Source organism: Zea mays, chromosome 5 (assembly GCF_902167145.1).
Source record: "Zea mays cultivar B73 chromosome 5, Zm-B73-REFERENCE-NAM-5.0, whole genome shotgun sequence".
Classification (NCBI taxonomy): Eukaryota; Viridiplantae; Streptophyta; class Magnoliopsida; order Poales; family Poaceae; genus Zea; species Zea mays.
The window spans coordinates 71439575-71462626 of NC_050100.1; the positions used below are offsets into that span (position 1 = coordinate 71439575).

A 23052-nucleotide genomic window follows, 5' to 3' on the forward strand; every position below is an offset into this window, starting at 1 on the left:
CGCCGTCTGCTGGTTGCCGTAGATTGTGATGGCGCCCAGCGGGCCTGGTATCTTCATACATAGGTACAACCCGTGGATGGCGGCTTCGAATTTGTTGATGGAGCCTCGGCCCATGATGGCGTTGTATGGATATACCATGTCGACAATGTCGAAGGTTATTTGCTCACTTCGGGCATTGGGTGCTACACCGAAGGAGAGGGGCAACTCTATCTTGCCAACTGGAAAGGTGCCCTTGCCGCCGAAACCATACAACGGGTTGTCCGAAGGCTTCAGCAAGCTGTGGCTTATGCCCATGCGGTCGAAGGCGTGGAGGAAGATGATGTCCGCCTGACTGCCGTTGTCGACGAGGACTTTGTGTAAGTCCCAGCCTGCCACGCTGCAGTTGATGACCATTGCGTCGATGTGGGGGGCGCTGCGCAGGTCGACGTCTCGCGCGTCGAAGGTTAGCGGTATATGGGACCACTTCGTCTGCACGACTGGGCCAGTGACGGCGACATGGTTGATGCTGCGGTAGTGGTCCCGCTTCTGCCGCTTGGTGTCGAAGTCGGTGCTTGACCCCCCTGTTATCATGTGAATGACTCCGCGATAAGGTTGATCGGCGAAGTCTTCTTGCTTTGGGGGATGGGGAATGTTTTGGTGTTGTTGGTGTGGTGGTGGGGGTGGAGGAGGTACGATTTGTACTTCCTGATGATGTTGGTAAGCGTGGTGCGGTGGATGCGGAGCGGGGGCGTGGACGTATGGTGGAGGGGGTGGCTGGTAGTTATGCGCGACAATTCTGGGATTGTCGGCCGGCTGCGCCCTCGCCATTCTATCTCTGGTGGCCTTCGTCTCGGGGCAGTCTTTGGTCTGGTGGGCGCAGTCTTCGCCGTGGAAAAGGCAATAGAACCGGCGCGGTGGCTGCTGCGCCCGCCCTCGACCCCTGCCGCGCGTTCCATTTCCGCGGCCTTGTGGGGGATATTCCTGGCGGCGAGGGGGGTCGGCAGCAGGCTGTTGGTTGACGATGTTGTGGACTTGCTGCTGACTGCGGCTGTCTCGACTGGAGTCTGGCTGCGAAGTCCTTGTCCACGTGCGGCTGGACTGCGGAGTCTGACTGTTGGGTTTCCGTTGCGACTCGACCTTGCGCTGGTGGAGCTCTTCGGATTTGGCATATTTTTCGAAGAGCTGATATAGCTCCTGCAAGCTCTTGGGTGGATCCCTGATACAATGGCTGTAGAGGACGCCGGCCCGAAGGCCATTGATGGCGTAGTGGATAGCGATCTGATCGTCGACAGAGGGCAGCTGTGACTTGAGTGTTAAGAACTTGCGGTAATACTCCCGCAGAGTCTCCTTTTCCAGCTGTTTGCAAAGCGAGAGCTCGGCCAAAGCGTCGGTGTCTGGACGGTACCCTTGGAAGTTGAGGAGGAACTTGTCCCTGAGACTTCGCCACGAATCAATGGACAGCGGGGGCAATCTGGTGAACCAGGTGAGTGCTGGGCCCTCTAGGGCGATGATGAAAGACTTTGCCATTGTGGCCTCGTCCCCTCCGGCTGATGCAACGGCGACTTGGTAACTCATGATGTACTGCGCCGGATCGGTGCTGCCGTTGTACTTGGGGTATGCCCCCGCTCGAAAGTTGGCTGGCCAAGGCGTCACTTGCAGGTGTGGCGCCAGGGGACTTCGCTCGTCGAGGTAGTTGATCCCTTGGAATGGCGCGCCGTGCTGGGGGGCGTAGTCATGCTGGGGGAAACGCGGGTTCTCCGGCTGCGCCCGGTGCTGCAGGGGTTGGCCGTGCTGTCGGCCGAGGTAGCCTTCGCGCATGTCCTCCGGCTGAGCGCGTTGCTGGAGGGGTGGTTCTTGCTGCAAACCGAGGTGGCCTTCGCGCTGCATCAGCGCGATCTCGCGCTCGAGGTCTTGGGCTTTCTGCTCCTCGTCGCGTATCATTTGCCGCACTTTGGCTAGCGCGGACACACGCTGGCGCTTGGCCTCCAGTATCTCTTTCTGCCTTTGGAGATTGCGGTTCCTGAGGCGCAGGGCGCGCAGCTGCAGCTGTTCTTCTGTTGAGACGCCGAGGACCTCGCCGTCCTCGGTGAGGTCCGCGCCCTCCAGTGGGGCGAAGCCTGGGGGCGGCTGTGACTGTCCTTCGGTTCCGCAGGTGCGGAAGGTGTCGTCTTCGCCGGTGTGGGGAACATTGTCTTCAGTGGGCTCTTGGTGGGTGGATTGCGTGAGGACGAGGGCCTTGCCCTTTCTTGCGGCCAGCAGTGCTGCCTTCGCAGCCTCGTCAGCCTTGGGGTTAGCTCTCTTGGGTGCCATCGCGGGTGGTTTTGTCGTAGCACGAACGGTGGGCGCCAAATGTTGGAACTTGCTCTCTGCTGCAAGTGGGCCAACGGGGGTGAACAATGGCGACAACAGGGTTACGTGCACGGGGGCAATAGCTCTGTTTTTCTAGCCCCTCACGGGCACTGTGCGGGGGTATTTATAGGTGTCTGAGCGCCCAGCGTCTTGTCTCAAGGACGCATGTGCCCTCAGACGCCTAGTTTATCCCCGGAATATTCCCATAAAGCAGGGTTACAAGCTGTAATTACAAGTATGCCTTTACAAGTCAGGCCCGTAATACAGAGGCGGCCACGCGGGGCCCGTTACAATGGGCCAGATCACACGCGGGCCTTGGGGCTGAATGAGGCCGCGCCGTGTGAGGACGTCGCCGCAGGTCTTCGTCAAGGTGTCGAGACCTGCGAAGGGTGTCCCTGCCCGCTTTGCCTCCGTCGGACCAGCGGCTGCAGCGAAGGCCTGGAGCGAAGGGTGGCGTCTTTGCCTTCGCCCCAACATTTGCCCTCCGAGGGACCAGTTCGACAGTCACCTGGTGCCGAAGACGTCGCTAGATGGCGGAGACGCTGAAGGCCTGGAGCGAAGGGTGGCGTCTTTGCCGTCGCCCCAACATACTGTGTCGTAGAAACATTTCAATATGTTGACTGACTTGATTTCTTGTACTGATGGCCCCTAAAACAGGGCCCACTACTTTAGATTTGATAAGGGATCTTTCTATCTTTGAGGGCTTTGCTTTTTTTTTACTGCACTCATGACTTCAATAATGGTCCTTAAAATTCAGCTCTCGAATAGAACAAATGATATACATGCCAACTAGAGGGTTAAGATCCATATATTAATTACAGGCACCACCCTTCAGTAGAACAAAGTAAGTTCATAAGTAGTGCTGGAAACCAGCTGTTACAGCATAAACATGGCGCGAGTTGCGAACTTGATTCCTCTCCAGTCTCCAGGGACCTAACTGACACTGATTTGCCCACCAAATGCATGAAAAGGCACAATGAGTCAACATTCCAAGGTAGCTGCCCCTAAGCATTTGGGGGCCAGAGCTTTGGATCTTGAGTTGTGTCCACGATGGTCGGAGGCAACCACTGCCACATCGCCATCCCAGGGAACGGTGCTGGGATTGGAGCACTTTTGTTGGCTGGAGCTTGCTGTGGCGGCGCAAATGGAGTGAACGCAGCAGGATGGTATGAAGCTGGATGAGGGAGATGGGGGACATATCCTGTAGGAGCTACACTCATAGCTTTGACTTGCTGCTCCAGCCTATCCTTTTCTACCTTTAGTCTCACTTTCTCTTCACGGAGCTCGTTCTTCTCCTCCTGAAACAATAATAGAGCATTCCCCTAATTAAAGCAAACAGCTTTGGTCAGAGAGTAGGCTTCTTATAGATGTGTGAGTCTGTGAGAGGTTACACTGGCCATCTCTAAACATGCATATTTGAAAATGACAAATCTAGTCTAGAAACTAATTTGGACCAAGCAATGGCCGCAGAAACATTGGGCATGATTGTGAGTTCAGTAGAACTAGGTTTGCCAGCTTGGAACCTTGTGCAGAAGCAGAAGACAAAAAATCATGCATTTTCAACAAGAAACGACAAGAGTTGTGACTTATGATTATCTTGAAGCAATAAAATTTCCCTTATCCAAGAAAAAAGACCTTAGAAGACATTGAGAAGCATGTGGAGGGCATCAAAGACTCTGAAATCCAGTAGAAAGATTAGTAAGAAGGATAGGCTGTATGAGGAAGATACCTTCAGATCCTTGATATTCTCCCGCAACTTCTCATTTGATTCCTTAAGCTTTTCTGCCTCACCTCTAAGTTGTGCCACCATACGGGCTGCATCACTCAATATATTTGCTTTATCTAACTTTGCTTCCTTACCAGGATTCATAATTGAACTTAATTCCAGGAACCTGCAATTCAAAATAACAGAAGAAAACTAAGATATGTGCAAGTAAGTGCATTCACCATTCCTTTCTTGAGCAATGGTTTCAGAGGTATCATATAATATTACCTGTCATTCAGCTTGTCCCTCCTCATTTTTTCACGGCAAGCTTTGGATGTTGGGCCAGATGAACATGGTTCATCTCTACCCCTGCACAGAACAAAGTATTTATATTATTATAGAGCAAAACATAAGGAACTGCCATGTACAAGTTGAATGCTATGTTCATAGTGTTGTGATTCCATTGGCAAGCATAAGAAAATGAAACACACCAGATCACATGGGAATTGAAATTTGATGCAAGATAATTTGACAGCAATATGCTATACAGCCACTATTATCTGATTGCATTTGCACACTTAAATGCCATACAATCTTGATGGCATTTTAGAACCTTTAAAGCCTAATGTTTCCTGCTTGGGGCTTGAACCCCATGAAAAGGAAGAACAGGATGCCCAAATAGACACACACACACACAGTGGACATGAACTTGACACAATTCAGCTACATGCATGTACTTGACAATCAGAATGAAGAGTAAGGACAAGACACAATACCTTTTCCCCAAATTAGATTGCTCAAATCCACAAGCATCTCCATGGATACCCTCAATCCCAAGTCTGCTACAATTGCAAAGTAAGTACCAAATTCCACACCAGGAAATACATACAGAGGAAATGAAAGTGCAGAGTAGCTGCTCAAGCATCTAATAAACTATTGTGCTGCTAGCATTTCAGTCAAAAGATAAGAAGAAAACGCCTAAGGGATCATGATAATGCAAACCAAGTAGCACTGCAGATTGCTGATTAATCTAAGTCGCATAATCGCATGACCATAGGTTAGGCTACAGAATGGCAGACTGAAAACTGGCAGATACACACAAGCCTTCCTCCTTTCCCTTGGACAGAAAAAAAAAAGAAAGATATATGCGCATGCTGTTTCGGTTAGCACATAGTTTTTAGAATCTACACCAGCCAAATCAAGCAACCAGTCTACCACCGCCCACAAAATTAAAACAAAACAAAACAAAAAAGGAATCCGCAGCGACAACGACCCTCGGGAGTATAAAACCCCATGCACCGGTCCGTAAGCCTAAACGCAGTCCACATGTAAGTATATACTAGGACGAGAAAGGGGTGCTCCGGTCGGCATCGCCGTACCCTCCGTCGTCGCAGAAGACGGCGACGAGATCTCCGTCGTCGCCGGCGCCGGCGCCGCCGAGGAGGAAGTCCTCCACGGGGTCTCGGCCTCCAGCGCAGTCCATCATCGTCGCAGTCGCCGCGGCGACCGGTCGGAGCAAGGCTAGGCTAGGGTTCCTTCCTCGGGGGCGGGCGGATGAGCGAGACGAGAGGTCGAGAACGAACCGGGCCGTCCGGTCGCGCGCTTTGCAGAGTGCCCCCTGGACGCTGCCCTGGCTGTTGTTAGCAAGGTCCTCGCCAGTCGTCACACCGAGGCGCGGGGGAGGGGCCCCCCAGTTTGGAATTTCGGGAGACGTGAGGGGGCTTGATGCGATTACGTTGGTGGACTGATGAGTGATGAGATATGGCCATGCGAAGAAGAATGGCCCGGCTGGCCCTCACAGTCACAGCAAGCGCGTGGAGTGACTTGACAGTGATGGGCCGTAGTGGACGAAGTATATATATGGGCGTGTTCGGCTGGCTGCAAGCCGACACTGTTGCAGCTGTTTGGACTGCTGCAGCTGCAATCCATAGAGAGAAAAATACTGTAGAACCCGCAGCCGCAGCCGGATTGCAGCCGCAGCAAGCCGCAGCGAACAAGCTGTATATTTTTTATGGTGGGCTTACTCCTACAAAACGGATCCGGTTCCCTTCACCAACCAACTTGGCCGGGCTGTTTTCCAGAGCCCAATATCTTCTGTTTGTGTTGTTTCGGGCTGTCACTCGTTGCAGCAAAACGATGTCATCAGGTGTGAGTGTGACCGTGACATGCAAACCAACTGATGCCTTTGTTCTCCCACCAACTCTTTTTTTTCTTTTTCTTTATCTTTACGAGAGAACAAATGCCTTGAGGAGTTGACACAAGCGGGGAGAAAGCAGGAGCTGACATTTCCTCACACTGATCAGATCACACACTCCCACTGAATTTTCCTCCAGACACTCCCATCGAGTTTTTTTTTTCTCCTTAGATCTTCAGCTTACAAGAAACGCAACTCTCCCGGTCAGAGGGCGGCAGTTGGGCCCAGCCCAAGTCTGCGTAGGGACATGATTATTCGGCTAGCAAAAAGGAGAGCAACTTCCTAGCTCTGGCAAACAGGGAGACAACAGATGGAAGCAGGATGCTGCTCCATTCACCCCTCAAGAAAAATTTGCAATCGGTCCAAGTGCTGCCTGCAGATTCCCTCCATCTGCATGCCTCTGCTTTATACCCGCTACCTCTCTCTCTCTCTCTCTCTCTCTCTCTCTCTCTCATACACACACACGGCAAAGCAAAATGTTCCATGGATGGATGGGATGGAATTGATGGACGGATTCCCAGACCAAGAGTGCAACAAGGGAAGGGAAGGGACTGCAAATCAAACACCTGGAGATGTGCCGGGCAAATCTGCCAGTTGCTGGGCATCATTACTCACTAAGCTAGATGCGTGATCCACTACCGCCACCCTAATTGCGTCTCATCAACTCAACGATAAATAAAAAAGGATTACCCGCTTTCTGTCTGAATTAATTAGAAAAGGGCCCAGCTCAGGACTAATGGAGAGATAGAGATGATTGTCTGATCTTCTTGACTAGTGCTTCCCCCTTTTCCGCAAACAATGTTTTTGGCTGCACTATGATTATCTTCAACACTTTACACATTCTCGTACTCATATTAAAATTACACTCTGCAAACAGTGCAGTCTATAATACAAAACACCATCTAAGTTTGTGAAGTTATTGTTGTACAGTACAAGTCTGCCCTAGGGGAAATAACAAATGGGTACGATAAAAGATAGACAAGTTTTATCATTATCATTAAAAAGAACATACAAGAGAAGAATTATATCTTAGATGTTACAAGATGCATGAATTACAGAGAAGGCAACCGAGAAAATCTCAGCAAAATCTAGGGGCCTTGCCTTTCGGCATACACAGGCATGGACATGACACAGGAGATTGTGTGAAGTGACCAAGAAGATCTGCAGCTTCCTCTCATATCTCCTGCGGTCCTGCCTGCCTCTCGAGCCCTAAACAAACAAGTGGCTTCCACCACTGCCACTGCCACCATATTTTATACCTGCGCAAAACGGTTGACATGCTGTGAGCCGTTGCTTCTGATCCAGCGCTCTCATCATGAGATTAAAGAAAGCTAATCCCTGGGCGCAAAGCAAAGGACACCGCACCATGTCAGAGTCACCTCCCTAATGAACCCAAAAAGAAAACACCACCACATCACAGAGATGGATACTTTTTTTTAACACACCCACCCACATTCAGACATCACACACACACAAAAATAAAAACTCCATGTGTGCCTCATCTCTACTACATGGCAACAGTGATGTGGCTGACCCTGAAAATCATGCTGTTTTTTAATCATATCCTAGCCAACAAAAAAAAATAAAAACATCTTTTTGGTGCCTTGCACTACCGTCTGATCAATGGTGATGACAGCTTTTTGCAGGTTCATGGAAGGTCATCCATTAAATTAGTATTAGAAAGGTGGCTGGAAATTTTTCTTTTTTGTCATCTTGGGGCTAAATGGTGATATTTTTGAGTAAATGCTAAATGGTGAATAAGTAACCGCCATTTCGCTGCTGTGAGTTTGTCAGCTGCAGCCTGCAACTGCAAAGCATGCATGCCTTTTACAAAAAAAAAAAAGAACAAAAAAAAGGATAGTCAGTCAGAGTAGCCGTGAAGCATGCAGCTGTCCTGAAACTGACTTGTGTGCAGAACTGGAACAAGCTAGGTGGTTGCTCACACATTCTGTTGCATGCAGCTAGGTAAAGTAGGGACTTGAAGTGTAGTTCAAATGCTTCTCTGATCAGCTCTTGCTTGCTAGCTCAAACTCAAAGCAACCCTCTACCCTGATCTTCCAAGTCGTTTTTGTTCTTCAGGGGGCATGCTTCTCTAACGCATGTGGTTTTGGACCTTTGAATTCTGACCACTGACCATTCTGGATTATTTGTTAAATCATGTGTCCACGTCAAAGCGCCTCTAGTGCATGTGAACCGGAAAATATGAAATTTTGGAAACAAATTAAAAACCAGATCTATTGATGTTCTAATTGACACTACTGCTTCCCTTTAAAATTAAGATTGGAACATGATTACTTATGAATCGCCCAAGGCCAAAAAAAATGCTCCCTGCTTATCCAGAGGTCAACCATACCCTAAACTATTACTCTCAGGTTTCGCCGCCTGGACCAGGAACGCTTTGCTTGGATCGCAAACAATTCGGCCGACATGGAAACACGCTAGAGTGCAGATAAACTCGCACCAAGATCATGCCATCTGACTTCTCTAGCTGATATATAATCAAAATGCACGCAGCAGAGACAAAAGCCGGCTAACTAACTGATTGGACAGAAGAAGAAAAAAAAACTCACTGTTAGAATCATGACGTTCAAGATGGAAGATGAATTAGGTTTTTTTAAAAAAAAATATTGTGTAAATTAAATCTTAATGGTAAGTCTAACTTCACTCAAACATGCGATAAAGAGTTATGTACCCTAATTTACAACTATATGCTTACAATACAATTTTAAGAATGCTAACGATTGAATTAAAATTGCTCAGATATAAATGTGTATAGTAAAGCAAGTTTTAGAAGACTCGTCGACGTTTTCCCAAAGCCTCAGAGAGTCGACACTCCTCATTAATCCTTGTTGAACCACCGGGTGACACTTCCATTGGTCCGCACAAGGACCTAATGCTCTCTACGGGTTGTTTTTTCTGAACCACTCGCAACCATGTACAATTTTCAAGTTAGGTCACTCACAAGCTCTGCGTGTGATCACCATACTTCTGATGGCCACCTAGCCATTTATGTGATAATAATCACCGAGAGTAGCAGACACAAGACTCTCACTTGATCATACCAAGTCTAACGAGGGTGTTGATTGCACACAAGTTACTCTCTATGCACTAATGAGGCCGCTAGCGGCATGAATATCGTTTCCTTAATGTTCTCATTATATAAAGGGTCTTCTTCACTCTCAAATTGATGCTTTAGCTATTAAAATGGATAATACGCCTCAAAGAGTTGAGTTTAGGGTATAAATAGTCGTATCCTCTTCACTATTGTATTATTGTCTCTAGTTTAAGTCAAAGGGGAAAAGGGAGAGAGTAAATCTACTGCAACTACCGGTGGACGTAGAGATGGCGGGCCTAATCTCTGATTCCCCGCGGAGAATTCCTCCCTTAGGGCTAGTTTGGGAGCCATAAAACCAGAGGGGATTGGAGGGGTTAAAATCTCCTTCTTATTCAATTTTAGCCCCTCTAATCTTCTCCGGATTTCGGACTCCCAAACTAGCCCTTAGGGGATCGGAATGGAGAAGGTTCTCTCCCGCGAAGATGTGAAAAGGGAAAATTCTTCCCCGACGGGTAAACAGGGACGGGGAAGCATTCTCCTTCCCCGTCCCCCGCGGGGTCCTGTTAAATTTACATATGATAATGTTTTCATATAATATTTAATGATAAAAATAATCAATTACCTTGTCAATAGATCACTCATTATACAAACATGTTTATTTTGATGTACACATAATGATTTATTATATCTGACAATTTGTATAAGTGATAATGTTTGCATTAATAACAAAAAAAAGTATATCTTAATTATAATTTAAACGGGGACAGAGACAAAAATAAATACCCACCGAGAGTTCGTGGGGATTCCCGTAAGGGCTTGTTCGGTTCTACCCCAATCCATATGGATTGAGGGGGATTGAGGGGGTTTCAATCCTTGATAAGTCAAAATCCCCTCCAATCCATATCAATCCCCTCCAATCCATATGGATTGAAAATAACCGAACAAGCCCTAAGGAATTTTTTCGTCACGAGAACGAGGATGGAGAGTTAAAACCGGACGGGAAATTTTTCATTGTCGTTCCTAGGTGGACGGTAGTTTTGTGCTAAACTAGTAACCACAACAAGTAACAGCCCTCCGTTTCGTGATCGACGGCCGCGCGCCCGCTGCAGGTCCTTACCGCCACGTGTCACGCTCCAGCAGCCGTTGACCTCCATTACTCCCCACCATTAATCACTGGCAGGATTAAGGTGGTCAATGCTAAGATACAAGATATACAGTCCACGACCAGTCAGGCAGCCGGAGCCCGGAGATGAAGACGATCACTGAAAGAAAGATCAGTCTGGAGGTGACATTTTTTTTTCTTTAGATGCAGCTTCCAGATGCATCCAACAAATTCAGCCAAACCAAGGTAAAGCAAAGCAAGCACTCAACAAATATAATTACACACTAAGCAAAACTAAAAAAAACTTTAGAGGTGGATCATGGATCTGAAATCATGACATGTAGTGCCTACTTTATAAACCACTTAGAAACCTGAAGAATTAGGACAGGTCAGGTCAAGGATGTAAGCTAAGCAACAGTATTAAACTTGAGCTGCAGAGTCAAACCCGGAGTGCCTTCTCTCTCTCTTTTCCTTCTCACTCTCTCTACCCTCCCTCTAGCTCAGTAGCTCCTTTCTCTCTCTCTCTCTCAACACACACTTCTTCCTGCAAGGGAACAAGAAAGAGCAAGCAAGATTGAAGAAGGACGCTCTGAATCCCTGATCATGACACCAAGATGTGAGAGAATACACTGCGCCTGTTTACCATCACCATTAGCTAGCTAGCTGGTAGCTCCCGGCGGCTGATCGTCGCTAACCACCACCCTTGTCTTGTCGTGTCGTGTGGCAAGGCCGGCCGGCGACATGGCGAGCAGAGCATCGGCGGTGCTGCTAGTGACGGCGCTGTGCGCGGCCGCGCTGTCGCGGTCCAGGATCTTCGGCGCCGCCGCGCAGACGCAGCCGTGTGGCGCCGGCGACCTCGCCGCGTTGCGCGGGTTCTCGGCGGGTCTCGACGCCGGGGTCGACGGCTGGCCGACCGCCGCCAACGCGTCGGACGACGCGTGCTGCGACTGGCCCGGGGTGACGTGCGGCGAGGCGGCGGCTGTCGTCGGGCTGGCGCTGCCCAACCGGACGCTGCGGGGCCAGGTGGCCGCGTCGCTCGCCGGCCTCGTCGCGCTCCGGGTGCTCGACCTTTCCGGCAACGCGCTGCGCGGCGCGCTGCCCGCGGGGCTGCTCCGGCTCCGCAGCCTCGAGGTGCTCGACGTCAGCGCCAACGCGTTCGCCGGCGGGCTGCTGGCGGCCGCGGCCGGCGCGATCGACCTCCCGGCGGCACGCGTGTTCAACGTTTCGTACAACGCGTTCAACGGCACCCACCCCGTGCTCCCCGGCGCGCGCAACCTGTCCGCGTACGACGTATCGGGCAACGCCTTCGGGGGGCCCGTCCACGCCGCCGCCCTGTGCGCCGAGTCTCCGGCGCTGCGCGTTTTGCGGCTCTCCTTGAACAGGCTGTCCGGCGCCTTCCCTGCCGGGTTCGGGCAATGCCGGTCGCTCATCGAGCTCTCCCTCGACGGCAACGGCATCCACGGCGCGCTCCCGGACGATCTCTTCGGCGTCACGTCGCTGCAGTTCCTCAGCCTCCACACCAACTCTATCTCCGGCGGACTGTCGCCTCGCCTGCGCAACCTCAGCAGACTCGTCCGCCTCGACTTTTCCTTCAACGCCTTCTCCGGGCCGCTACCCGACGTGTTCGACGCGCTCGCCGGCCTCCAGGAGCTCTCGGCGCCCAGCAACCAGCTCTCCGGGGAGCTCCCCGCCACGATCTCGCGCTGCCGCTTGCTCCGAGTGCTCAACCTCCGGAACAACTCGTTCGTCGGGGACATCGGCCTCGACTTCCGCGCGCTCAGGGGCCTGGTGTACCTCGATCTCGGCGCCAACGGCTTCACGGGGCCCATCCCGGCGAGCCTTCCCGAGTGCAGGGGCATGGCCGCGCTCAACCTGGGCCGGAACAAACTCACCGGCGAGATACCGGCGTCGTTCGCCAACTTCTCCGCGCTGTCCTTCCTCTCGCTCACCGGCAACAGCTTCTCCAACGTCTCGTCGGCGCTGCAGACGCTGCAGGGCCTCCCTAACCTGACCAGCCTGGTGCTCACCAGGAACTTCCACGGCGGCGAGGAGATGCCGTCGGACGACGCCGGCATCGCGGGTTTCCCAAGCATCCAGGTTCTGGTCATTGCTAACTGCGAGCTTCACGGGACAATTCCGTCGTGGATCGCCGGCCTCCGGAAACTGAGAGTGCTGGACCTGTCATGGAACCGGCTCGCCGGCCCGATCCCACCATGGCTGGGGCAATTCGACCGCCTCTTCTACCTCGACATATCGAACAATTCCCTGCAGGGGGAGATACCGGGTAGCTTGGCGCAGATGCCAGGGCTGGTCGCCGCCGGTGCTCATGGTGACGGCGGCGACGACGAGGCGCAGGTGCAGGACTTCCCGTTCTTCATGCGCCGGAACACGTCGGTGCAGGGGCGGCAGTATAATCAGGTGGACAGCTTCCCGCCTTCGCTGGTCCTGGGACACAACAACCTCACCGGCGGCGTGCCGGCCGCGCTGGGGGCATTGACCAGGGTGCACATCGTTGACCTGAGCTGGAACAGGCTGTCGGGACCCATCCCACCGGACCTGTCGGGGATGACGAGCCTCGAGTCGCTGGACATGTCCAACAACGCGCTCTCCGGCGTGATCCCGGCGTCGCTGACGCAGCTCAGCTTCCTCTCCCACTTCGACGTCTCGTTCAACAACCTCTCCGGCGAGGTCCCCGTGGGCGGGCAGTTCTCCACGTTCTCGCGGGGGGACTTCCAGGGGAACCCGCTGCTGTGCGGCATCCACGTGGCGCGGTGCACGCGGAAGGACGAGCCGCCGCGCACGGTCGACGGCGGCGGGGGAGGCAAGCAGGAGCGGAGCGCCGGCACCGGCGTCGCGGCGGCGATCGGCGTCGCGACGGCGCTGCTCGTCGCCGTAGCCGCGGCCGTGACGTGGCGCGTGTGGTCAAAGCGGCAGGAGGACAACGCCAGAGTGGCGGCAGACGACGACGACGACGACGACGGCAGCCTCGAGTCGGCGGCGAAGTCCACGCTGGTACTGCTCTTCCCGGCCGGCGATGAGGAGGATAGCGACGAAGGCGAGCGCGCGATGACGCTGGAGGACGTGATGAAGGCGACGCGCAACTTCGACGCATCCTGCATCGTCGGGTGCGGCGGTTTCGGGATGGTGTACCGCGCGACGCTGGCGGACGGGAGCGAGGTGGCGGTGAAGCGGCTGTCCGGCGATTTCTGGCAGATGGAGCGCGAGTTCCGCGCCGAGGTGGAGACGCTGTCGCGCGTGCGGCACCGGAACCTGGTGCCGCTGCAGGGCTACTGCCGTGCGGGCAAGGACCGGCTGCTCATCTACCCGTACATGGAGAACGGCAGCCTTGACCACTGGCTCCACGAGCGAGGCGGCGGCGCGCTGGCGTGGCCGGCCCGGCTGGGCATCGCACGCGGCGCGGCGCGCGGGCTGGCGCACCTGCACGCGTCGTCGGAGCCGCGCGTCCTGCACCGGGACATCAAGTCGAGCAACATCCTCCTGGACGCGCGGCTGGAGCCCAAGCTGGCGGACTTCGGGCTGGCCAGGCTGGTGCTCCCGACGGACACGCACGTGACGACGGACCTGGTGGGCACGCTGGGGTACATCCCGCCGGAGTACGGGAGCTCGTCGGTGGCCACCTACCGCGGGGACGTGTACAGCCTCGGCGTGGTGCTGCTGGAGCTCGTGACGGGGCGGCGGCCGGTGGACATGGCGCGGCCAGTCGGCGGCGGCCGGGACGTGACGTCGTGGGCGGTGCGGATGCGGCGCGAGGCCAGGGGCGACGAGGTGATCGACGCCAGCGTCGACGAGAGGAAGCACCGGGAGGAGGCGGCGATGGTGCTGGACGTGGCGTGCGCCTGCGTCAACGATAACCCCAAGTCGCGGCCGACGGCGCGGCAGGTGGTCGAGTGGCTCGAAGCCATCGCCGCCTCCGCCTCGCTGGCGCCGCGGGTGACTGACACAGTGCACACCGTGAATACTTGTAACTGGAGGTGAATGTGTAAAATGAAATTGGAGATGTGCACTTGTAAAACAGGTTTACATTGATCATTTAACCGTATAATCGTACATACAGAGTAACTGCTGACACTGTAAACAACAAATAAGAACATCTCCAAGTGATGCCTCTTTGCTACTATGCATCTCTGTCTATGATTTGAGTCCGATGGATATTAGCGAAGCCCACTGCCGCTGATGATGAAATGGCAAATCCCTCGAACATATATACAATGTACACTTCTGCTGAGATCATTCATTCACCATACAACAACGTGATCATCTTTCATAGAATCACGGAGCTTAGAGTAAAATATAGTACCGGTCCTTGAACTTAATATGTTGTGTCACTTAGGTACTTGAACTCAAAAAAACAGAAAAATCAATCCTCTAACTTAGTCCAAAAACATCTAAAACCGTGTTTCCTCAAAGCGGATGCTCACGTGGTGTGTCACGTTGGAACATACTAATCAAAGTTTAGAGACCCAAGTAACAATGCATGGCAAGTTCAAGGACCCAAATGATACAACATGACGAGTTTCGGGACCCAAGTGACTCCAATGTGACACGCCACACCGACATATGGTTTGAGCAAACTCGGTTTTAGACGGCTTTGTACGGTCTTACTAAGTTAGAGGACTAGTTTTACTGGTTTTCTGAGTTCGAGGACCTCAAATGACATAATGTGCAAAGTTCCAAGACCGCTAATGCATTTTACTCATATAAATACTACACTATATATCAAATTTTAAGGCGGTAGCACTCTTGAGGGTTATGGCTCCATCCCCTTACCCTAGGGCTATTGGTTGTTATTGTGGAAATAACGTGTCACGGAGAAGACCATAACTCGGTAGACATTAAGACATCCTCAATGATCCTAGTATAAGAGGCTATCATGAATCCACTATGATGGGATTGATGTTTCCGAGACATCATTGCTCCAAAAACCTCCCATGGTCCAGGTGAGAGAAGAAACTTGATGCCAGTGGACTTGACATTAGGGCACCATAAGCGAATAATTATGCACTAAGACTTATAAAGTCACAAAGAGACCTAGAGTCCACGTGACCCTAGGGTGATCTAAGAGCCTAAAGCATATAGTGTCACGTGAAAACCTAGAGAAAGAATTATATAAGTTCTCAAGGAGCTTGGTGTCACGGGCAGCAATTAGCCAATTAGCACTTTAAAAGCCCCTAGGCCTCTTGTGCCTAGAGGTGCTCATTAGAGTAAGCCATTGAGACCCTCGTGTCCTGGGGCATTCATGAGACTAAGCTCTCGAACCCCTCGTGTCCTTGAATTAACCTAGACAAGATAATGCAGTTTTGTTATTGTTTGGTTTGTATGAATATGAAGTTGTATAATGTTATGTGTGTGATTAAATAGGGGTGGACCCATGTTGGGCCGAGCGGGGGCACAAATCCCAACTCCATTTTTCGGTGGACTTTTTATCTTATTTGTTGTAGCTACAAAGATCCATTAGTTAGTAGGCATCCACTTAGGACCCACTCAGATTTTGGGTTGGATGTCGGAGAAGAAATTCTTCGGCCGGGTGGCGGAACGCACCCGCCCTAAATCCTAAGATGAGGAGGGGGCCTAAGCGTTTTGCCTGTCTACTAGATGGTCGATGAACACGAGTGAACACAGGAATTTAGAGTGGTTTAGGCCGCCGGAGCGTAATACCCTACTCCACTGTGTGTTGTATTGAGCTTGAGAGCTTGTATGAACTTGTGAGTCTGAGAGTCTAAGTGAATCTGCCTTGCAACGTCGTGTGCCCTCCCTTTTATAGCTCAAAGGGGGGGGGCACGTACAAGGATGCTGAGCCCCGACATGTGGGCCTAGGAGCAAAACGGAGGGAATACATTATAGAAGTATCTAATGCGAGTACGCTTGAGCAATCTCCTGGCGCCATGATATCCGTAGTCCACGCAGTATTGATATGCGACGGTTGCTTCCTCAGTAACGCGCGAGTGATGATGAGCATAGTGCACGCAGCAGTATGGGCGTACTGCCTGCCAGTGGAATGGACAGGCACGCCGCCTGCGGAATGGACTGGTCGCCGCCTGCCCGCGGAATGGACATGTCTCATTAAATGCGGAGGCGGCACATCACCTGCCAGTGGAATGGACATGGCTCAATTAATGCCGAGGCGGCACATCGTCTGCCAGTGGACTGGACAGGCGGCGCGCCTTATCCACAATAAATGTAGAGGCCGCGCAACCCAGAGGCCTTATGTCAGGCTCCGCCCGTTGGCTTACGTCACGTGCACCATGCCACGTGGCAGCATCGGGGCTCTGCCTGAGCGGGGAGCAGAAGTGTATACGGTAAGGTCCGGACACGTGTCGGCTCCGGACCCCCGCCTGGCCTTGATTAATGCCTGGGTATTCTTGAAAGGGAAATAGGGTCAAACCTTTTCCTAAATGATTTTGGTGGTTAAATTGCCCAACACAAATAATTGGACTAACTAGTTTGCTGTAGAATATAAGTTCTACAGGTGCCAAAGGTTGAACACAAACCAATAAAAAAGTCCAAGTTAGGGTTCAAAAAGAAAGGAGCAAGAGAAACCGAAGGCTGCCTTGGTCTGGCGCACCGGACTGTCCGGTGTGCCACCAGACAGTGTCTGGTGCACCAGGGTGGATCAACTCCAACTCGCCACCTTCGAGTTTCTGGAAAAGCCACTCCGCTAAAATTCATCGGACTGTCCGGTGTGGCACCGGACTGTCCGGTGTGCCAGCGGAGCAATGGCTACAACGCAATGGTCGACTCCAACGGAAACCTGAAAAGCACTACAGTGCGCGGACAGTTCGCGCAGAAGTCAGAGCAACGCCAGAAGGCGCACCGGACAGTGAACAATGACTGTCCGGTGCACCACCGGACTGTCCGGTGGCCCAAGCTGTCAGAGCTCCAATGGTCGAACCCTAACGGTTGGGTGACGTGGCTGGTGCACCGGACAGTGTCCGGTGGCGCACCGGACTGCCCGGTGCGCCCATCGACAGACAACCTCCCCAACGGCCATTTTGGTGGTTGGGGCTATAAATACCCCCAACCACCATCACTTCAAGGCATCCAAGTTTTCAGCCATTGCATTCAATACAAGAGCTCTAGACTTCACTCCAAGACATAAACAAGAGATCAAATCCTCTCCCAAGTCCAAAATCACTCCAAACAAATAGTGGCTAGTGAGAGAGAATTTTTGTGTTCATTTGAGTTCTCGTCGCTTGGATCACTTTTCTTCTTCCTCCATTCTTGTTCTCAAGCAACTTGTAATCAAGCAAGAGACACCAAGTTGTGGTGGTCCTTGTAAGGGGTCTAAGTGACCCATTGATTAAGGAGAAAAGCTCACTCGGTTTAGGTGATCGTTTGAGAGAGGGAAAGGGTTGAAAGAGACCTGGTCTTTGTGACCACCTCAACGGGGAGTAGTTTTGCAAGAACCGAACCTCGGTAAAACAAATCACCGTGTTATCCGCTCTATTTCGTTGGTTGATTTGTTTTCGCCCTCTCTTTCGGACTCGACTTTATTTCTAATGCTAACCCCGGCTTGTAGTTGTGCTTAAAGTTTATAAATTTCAGATTTGCCTATTGTTGGGGACTTGTTCGCAAATGCTATGAGTTAAAAACAAGGCAACACAGAGAATGTTAAACGTTAAAGTCCTTCGTCCTCCAAAACATTATATCCCTTTTGGGAAATAATGTTTTTCGGACGAAGGTTAAGAAGGACGTACCTTCGTTAAAGTAACATATGAACAAAGAAAAGAAAGCACATGAGGTGTAAAATATAATGTCAACATTCACTTATTACTATCAACTCATATTTACCTTACTATTAAGGAAAAACAGGAATGTTAACAAGTTACAAAAGTACCTTTGGCTTGAAAGAAAATGAAAGTACAAGTGTGACGCAAAGGCAAAGATGTCCAGTCCGCGTGAACAGTACAGGAGCACTGTTCATCTATTTATAGGCACGGGTCGCAGCCCATGTAAAATTACATCCAGGCCCTTGCATTTGCTAATAATTCTATAGTAAATCATCGAGGTCTAAATAGCCTTTTCCCTTTTAAGTCGGTTTCCTTTTTCCTATCATCATGTCGAAGCTCCCTTGCGCACAGCTTCGGCTCTGTTCCATCCTTCGTTTCCCTTGTGCTTCTTCATACTGTGATTTTGACTCAAGTCCGAAGGGTCCAAGTCTGAAAGTACATGTTCATGTATTATACTCCAGAAACATTGTTAAATCATGTTTTTGAGGACCTTCGGAAGCCGAAGGCCCCAACAGTAGTCCCTCGCAATATTAATTTGTTAGAATGATAAATTCAGATTGCGATATGGACGAAGGCCTTAAGCCGAAGGTCCGAAAAAACACCTTCCCTTTGCTAGAATAGCAATAGTCAATGACAAGCGGGGCCCTCCCACTTGCAACGTATTGGGCGTATAAATAAGAGTGCACCGCGAGCACATTTAGCACGCTTTCTTGCCGTCTGCTCTTGCCTTCCCAATTTTTAGTTCTTTGCACACCAACGCTTGCCTGGCTTTTTAGATTTTTTAGCTTCGGCCTTAAGAGCACGTTTTCATCATTTCCGAAGATGTCTCAAGACAAAAAAGCTGTTGCTGAAACGAAGCTGAGCCTTTCTGAGGAGAAGAATCTTGGCTTTATTGAATCGATAGCAAAGACAAATACAGAGAAGATTACTAGGGAGATTTTAGAAGGTTTATCTGAAGACACCGGTGATAGTGACAGTTATGATGTGGAAAGTGGCGGAGAAGACTCCGAAGATCGACCCTGGCGACCAAGTCATGCAGTTTTCGGAAAATCAACTATTAAACAGAGTCATCTCGACAATATGAGGGGAATATATTTTCGGGACATGTCTACCGTAAGGGCTGATGACGGAGAGAGGACTGTGCCTACTCCCGAAGAGAATGAAGTTGTGATCTTCCGAAGCTTTTTTAAAGCTGGGCTTCGGTTTCCATTAAGCAAATTTGTGGTTGAGGTTTTAAAGATCTATCAAGTCTACCTTCATCAAATTACGCCCGAAGCAATCATAAGAATGGGAATCTTCGTCTAGGCCGTGAGGAGCCAGGGCTTGGAGCCAAATGCAAAAAGCTTTTGCAATATGCATGAATTGTTATATGAGGCGAAACCCTGGGGCAAAGAGCAATATCATAACAATTTTGGTTGTTATAGCTTCGTTGCTCGCTCTGGCTCGAGCTGTCCCGTGCCAACCTTCCGGAAAAGATGGCCTGGGGACTGGATGAAGGAATGGTTTTACGTGAAAAACGATTTAAAGGCACGAGAAGAAATTAAAGATATTATCATGCGTCCTATCTGGCAGCGCTTCGGCCTTAGGAAACCAAAGGTGGAAATTGATGATGCATACGAAGAATGCCAAAAGGCCTTCGGCATAGTCTGCTCTTTCATCGGAACGAGGGATTTAGTCCAGGAGCACATAGCCTTCAGAGTGTGGCCGCTTGTAGAGCAATGGGAAATGCCAAAGGAAACTATCAGCAAGCCTGACGAAGGTGGACTGGTTAGGTTGAAATACACCTTCAGATATGAGGGTAAGTTTATTGAGCCAGATGATGACTGGCTGAAATGCATCGAAGCTACAAGCGACGAACTGCTTGGACCATATTCAAAGACAGAAGATAACGCGCTATCTGCGACCTTCGGAGGGCGGAAAAAGAAGAGGCTGAATAGAGTTTTCGATGCTATTGGGTTTATGTACCCTGATTACCGCTACCCGCTGAAAGGGCAAAAGAGAAAAAGCGCAACTTCTGGAAAAGGTGATACTTCGGTTGCTCTAAGTGAGGTTGCGCCGAAGAGGAAAAGGGTGAAGGTCCTTACTCACCGACCACGCTTCATCAAACCGGCCTCAGTGCCCGAATTTGGTGGTGAGACCGGTACTGCTACTGAAACCAAAGAACCTTCTCTTACTCAGAAGAATGAAGAGCTGGCTATATTGCCGAAGGCCGATAATATTAAAGAAATAGAGACCGCGAAAACAAAGATAGTGGAAGTTACAAGCCCTCTGGCAGGAATGACAGTGCTGAAGGCGCAAAAAGACCTCACGGCGACTCCGAAGAGGAAAAGGATGGTCAATGTACTAGATGTGTTAGAGACGATAAAGTTTTCAAGCTCTACTCCGAAGAAAATTGCCGAAGCTTCAAAAGCGCAAATTGAGACGACAGCCTCTGAAGCCGAAGCTACAAAGCACCAGGCTGAGACTGAAGCTGGGCCTTCGGAGCCCGCCAAGAGGAAATCCTTAGAAACCAAAGGAAAAGAAACAGAAGTGGCAGAACAAATTTTGGCTGAAGAAACTGGCACTGCCACCCCTGTAGCATTTTCCAAAGCTCTCAATTATATTTTACGACATGCTTCGGGGAAAATTTTGACTGAAAAAAGCAAGAAGCTCAGTTTTACGCTCAAAAATTGAAATATCCGAAGGGGGCATTGATTTTCAATGGCAGCGGAGAAGAAGACTTCTTATATTGTCTCCCGGACAACAAGGAGATCTCTGTCTGCCGGGAGATGGGAAGAAGCTTCGGATTCCCGACGCTAGAAGACGGGCTTTCGGTGCTATCAAAAGATGAATTAGCCGACAGCTTAGCGTACAACAGCTTAAAGGTGAGAGGATAAGATTTTTTGTGTTTAAAAACAAGATTTTTTCGTTTGCTTATACTTAATGCCACACTTCTTTTGCAGGGCCTTATTCTTAGCAACGCCCTTAGGGCGCAAAAAAGCGTTGAAGACGAGGGATATACCATGGCCTTGAATAACCTTCGTTCCGAAGTAATTGAGCTAAGGAACGAAGGTCTTGAAAAAGACAAAATATTAAACTCACGAATAAACAAAATAAAAGAAGACGAAGCTACTTCGAAATCCCAATCTGAGACCCAGAAGAGCGAAATTGAAGATCTTCGGAAACAGCTGGCAGAAGAAAAATTAAAATGTGCAGTTGCCGAAGCTGACCGAGACGCCAGTGAATACTGGAAAAATCACTGGGAAAAAACAGTTGTGGAGCTTCGTTCTTTAAAAGAAAGATGCTATGAAAAATCTATGGCATGTGTACAAAAAATAAAAACCAGCTTCGCCAATATTGGCACATACTCAAATGAGGACAACTTCATAGTAGGCGATCCCGAAGGTCCAATCGAATGGATCAAGGGCGAAGCCGAAGCCTTTGAGGAAATTCTGAGTGGCCGCGGAGATGTTTGCGCCTTCTCAGGTGCCAGGGGGATTGCGGCCATCTTAGAAAAGGCAGGATGCGAGCATGTGAAGATGCTGGCCCAAGCCGAAGCTGCGTTTTCCATTGAAGATACAAAAGACCCTTCGGCCGAGGCAAGCTTGATTGGCGGAAAGTTTTTTACCGACATCTGGGAAAATGGTGGCCGAGAGATGGCTCACGAAATTATAAAGAAAAGTGAAAAAGATACCCACGATGCTAGAGAAGCAGCAAAGGCAGTTGAAAAAACTGCAGAACTTGAAAGGCGGATAGGTATTGTCTAATTGCTTTTGACTTTATGTTTTATTCTTGTGACTTTGAACTTATTCATGTTTTATATCTCAGCCGAATTATCTCCTCCCCCGGAGCCCTTCGAGTCACAAGCCGAACCCGAAGCAAAGAATGAAGATGAAATTATTAAGATGGCCGAAGCTATTATGGACAAAGTTGTAACTCAACTACTGAACGAAGCTGCGGAAGTAGTTTTAAAAGAAGAATAGCTATTGTTGTAAGAACATTCGAAATACTGATGTAATATTTGCTGAACAAAGTGTGTAATATTCTATAGTTTTGAAAGTAATATATAAGTTGTATGTAATTCAGTTCTTTACGATGCATGAAACTTTACATACATACCGTTTTTGAGCCTTTGGCGAAAAAACACCTTCCCTTCTTTTCATGCTTCGTGAAGAATATCCATATTCGTGAAAATATCATGCTTCATAAGCAATATATTTCCTTCGATACTAAAGTTGATGAGACTGTACTTGGCACAATTTATCCGAAAATATCATGCTTCGTAAGCAATAGATTATCCGACACCTTATTTTGTGCCTTGGCGCAATTTCTTCGAAACAATTTCCGAAGGTTAACATTGTATTCCCTTCTTGTGCCTTTGATGCGATATGATGTATGATGTCATGTTATGTGAATGATGTGATGATGCTATGGTATGCAAAATGATACTTGTGCCGAAGATACACACACATTCCCACAGTAGAACACATTCTCTTTGCCGTTTATTTTTCGGCTTCACCGTTTATTTTTTGGTGTATTAGTGTTGACTTTTCGTTGTAAGCCTCCCTTGGGAGCTTCTTCGCCTTTTATTTCGGTGGTATCAGCGTTTATTTTTGACTGTAAGCCTCCCTTGGGTGCTTCTTCGCCTTTTATTTCGGCGGTATCAGCGTTTATTTTTCGCTGTAAGCTCTGCATTCCCTTTGGAACGACTTTTGAGCAGAAAACTTACGATGCGTTCCCTTAAGAACGACTTTTGTTGCTCCGACAAAAAATTACACTGCGTTCCTTAAAATGACTTTTTTGTTGCTTCGTCAAAACTTTTGTAACTTCGTCGGTTTATGAGGAAGGTATATTACATTTTGATAATGACGAAGCTGTTACAAGAAATTGAAAGCAATAAAAGAACTAGGTTTTTAGTGATTGCTCTTTATTTAAAAAAGG

At 49.9% G+C, this 23052-nt stretch overlaps 2 protein-coding genes across 2 annotated transcripts; one reads left to right on the forward strand and one right to left on the reverse strand.

Annotated features, from left to right (window-relative positions):
• Positions 1 to 3069: 3069 nt before the first annotated feature.
• Positions 3070 to 5826, reverse strand: LOC100282509 (uncharacterized). Its single transcript, NM_001156600.2, has 5 exons — positions 5413 to 5826; positions 4810 to 4872; positions 4322 to 4402; positions 4058 to 4220; positions 3070 to 3626 (listed from the first exon to the last, which is right to left on the reverse strand). Exons 1-5 carry the CDS (start codon positions 5517 to 5519, stop codon positions 3333 to 3335), a joined length of 708 nt encoding a protein of 235 aa, NP_001150072.1. The 5' UTR covers positions 5520 to 5826; the 3' UTR covers positions 3070 to 3332.
• A 4626-nt stretch (positions 5827 to 10452) lies between these two features.
• Positions 10453 to 14522, forward strand: LOC103626523 (phytosulfokine receptor 1). Its single transcript, XM_008646946.3, has 2 exons — positions 10453 to 11000; positions 11113 to 14522. Coding segments are annotated over exons 1-2 (3270 nt in total). The 5' UTR covers positions 10453 to 10998; the 3' UTR covers positions 14381 to 14522.
• The last annotated feature ends 8530 nt before the right edge of the window (positions 14523 to 23052 follow it).

What these genes read in the sequence shown, in the direction of transcription:
- LOC100282509 (NM_001156600.2), bottom strand. Translation starts at nt 5,519, where the DNA reads ATGATGGACTGCGCTGGAGGCCGAGACCCCGTGGAGGACTTCCTCCTC. An exon ending in GTCTTCTGCGACGACGGAGG is followed by an intron (nt 4,873 to 5,412) that starts GTACGGCGATGC and finishes CAATTGTAGCAG; the next exon opens with ACTTGGGATTGAGGGTATCC. An exon ending in AGGGACAAGCTGAATGACAG is followed by an intron (nt 4,221 to 4,321) that starts GTAATATTATAT and finishes TTTGAATTGCAG; the next exon opens with GTTCCTGGAATTAAGTTCAA.